General features: G+C 48.3%; 1 protein-coding gene and 1 pseudogene across 1 annotated transcript; both read right to left on the bottom strand.

Annotated features, from left to right (window-relative positions):
- Positions 1-741: 741 nt before the first annotated feature.
- LOC126507253 (N-alpha-acetyltransferase 11-like) lies at positions 742-1,374 on the bottom strand (annotated as a pseudogene).
- A 144-nt stretch (positions 1,375-1,518) lies between these two features.
- LOC126507251 (thioredoxin-like protein 4A) lies at positions 1,519-1,674 on the bottom strand. The gene has a single exon (XM_050151518.1). It carries the CDS (start codon positions 1,672-1,674, stop codon positions 1,519-1,521), a length of 156 nt encoding a protein of 51 aa, XP_050007475.1.
- Between the last annotated feature and the right edge of the window lie 618 nt (positions 1,675-2,292).

The following is a 2,292-nucleotide window of genomic DNA, read 5'->3' as shown; positions in this document are numbered from 1 at the left end:
ATAGGCACGAGTCTCAACAGTTGTCCTTTGGAACTCATAAAAATATATCTTAACTGATAAAATAAAAGAAAATAGTTTTTTCCTCATAAAGACACTGCACTTTTTTCCCTTTTTAATATTTTCATTTGGGGGGATCAGAGATTACAATATGATTTCTGCTTGTCCTTTCCTTAAGATCTACAAATTCTGCTTGTGCAGAAGTCCAACACCTATCTCCTTCTCCCACCAAAAGGGAACAGTCTTCTTCAAAGAGGGAGGGAAGGGCTCCGGCAGTTTCCATAGAAGGCAAGAGTAGGTAACTTCCACCAGACAGAGGCAGAGGGAATAAGGACTAATGATGGTACTGCTTACTCAAAAATGAAAACCCAACTAATGGCAAACGCTGAAAGCTGGGGACTTTCCTGAGTTATCGCCACTTCCTGTTTGGCATTCTAGGCAAAACCCTACAGCATACAAACAATCAGTACAGGACAACTGCAGACCGAATACAGAGGATGGCAGAAGCCAAGGACGGTGCTGCCATGGCAGTCCTCAAAGTTCCTTGGCTTCTACACAGCAGCTTCTGTGTCGTGGAACGCCTTCATGATTAGGTCATGTGGAAGGCTGCTGCTATAAGCACTGACAATAAGAAGCCATTTGGGTCACTGTGGGTGACTCCAGAGTAGACACTGCAGAGCACAGCCAGGGTTCCCAAAAGAACTGTGGCTAAAATGGCAAGAACCTACAATGCTCGAGCGGGCTCTAGAAGGTGGAATCCAAGTCTTGCAAGCTGTCTTGGACATCAGCGCTGTCTTTGCTGTCACTGCCCACTGTCATCTCCGGCCAGGTTCTGCTAACAGGCCTCTTCAGAACCAGGAAGTGTGCTGCCCTGATTCTCCTTGGAATCCAGAACCGTGTATCTGCCTTTCTTCAGCACCAGCTGCTGTCTCAGCTTCTCTGCCATCTGGGAGAGATCTCGTTTCATGGCATATGCATCTTCTCCATCGCATAGGACTTGGGCTCCACCTCACTAACCTGGAAGTTCAGTGTGTTGCAATGAAGGTGCAGGGCCGCGCTGTTGCTCTTCCTCACGTGCAGGGATACATACTTGGCCCTGAAGATCTCGATCATGGCCCGTGAGGCCTGGTCCATCAGCTTCTGGGCTAGGCCGAGGCACCTGTGGGAACGTATTACAGCCAGTGAGGTGATGTGTCCATCTTGGCCAGGACGTAGCCCACGATCTTGCCATCCTCATCCTCAGCAATGTAGGAGAGCTGGGGCCAAGAGGGGCCGTGGTAGAAGTAGTACTTCATCTGGCAGTTCTCGGGCAGGCACTGGGATGTTTCAGTGCTGCATGTTCATCAGGTCGTCAGGCCAAGCACGGCGGATGTTCATATTGGCAGCAGATAGGCCTGTCAGGCTCGAGAACCACAGAGGATGCCACAGAACACAAGCGACACCAACACCGTTTGCTTTAAAATAGCTGGGATATCCACAGAGGACTCCCACAAGATGAGAAAGATCTCCCACTATCTTCCATTACTTTTCCGCGATGCTGTACAGAAACTCGTTCATCTTCATGCAATTGAGGTCCCAGTCGTGTCCGAAACGACTGACGACCACGCGGTCTTCCTCCGACAGAATGGCCTGGTCTACCTGCCAGCCATTGTGCGGATTCGGGAACATGTACGACATCTTGAGCATGCCTGCGCGGCCGGAAGCCAAGAGCTGCCTCATGGGAGCCCACGCGGCCCGACTGCCTGCGACTCCTCGCAGCACCAGCGCCTCCTGTGCCCCGGAACCTCTGCACTTTTCACTAAGGCAAGAGGACCGGGTGTGATGCTGACAATCGGGATTACCCTTAGTTTCCTCTGACCATCCGACCACAGAAACTACTACAATCAAAAAATGTCCGTTAATTACATGTGACTTCGTGTTTCATAGTTTTTAAATTTATCCTGGTTTTCAAAACACAGTTCTTGGCAATGTAATCAAAATTATTTTTAGGAGCTCACCAAGAGAAAATTAGAAATATGTATAGAAAATATGTATCCTAATTATATTTTAAAGCATAATTTTAATTGACAGAATTACATCACATTCCCCAACCCTTTCCTTTTCCGAGCTCCTCCCAGGAAACGTACCTCCAACACTTTCCATGATCTCTTCACTCTCAAACTGGTATATGTATTATGTGCGTATGTATGTATGTGTGTATGTATGTATGTGTGTACATACCAACCCTAGTTTCCCCTACCTCCCCTGCTCCTGACACTCCCCCATCTCCCTCTCTTCCCATTCTCTATTCACTCC

The sequence above is a fragment of the Alexandromys fortis genome, unplaced genomic scaffold (genome assembly GCF_014885135.2).
Source record: "Alexandromys fortis isolate MF-2015 unplaced genomic scaffold, M_Fortis_MF-2015_v1.1 scaffold_63, whole genome shotgun sequence".
NCBI classification, from domain to species: Eukaryota; Metazoa; Chordata; class Mammalia; order Rodentia; family Cricetidae; genus Alexandromys; species Alexandromys fortis.
Note: the sequence above shows the minus strand (reverse complement) of the source record. Positions and strands in the feature narration are given on the sequence as shown.

What these genes read in the sequence shown, in the direction of transcription:
- LOC126507251 (XM_050151518.1), bottom strand. Translation starts at nt 1,674, where the DNA reads ATGTCGTACATGTTCCCGAATCCGCACAATGGCTGGCAGGTAGACCAG.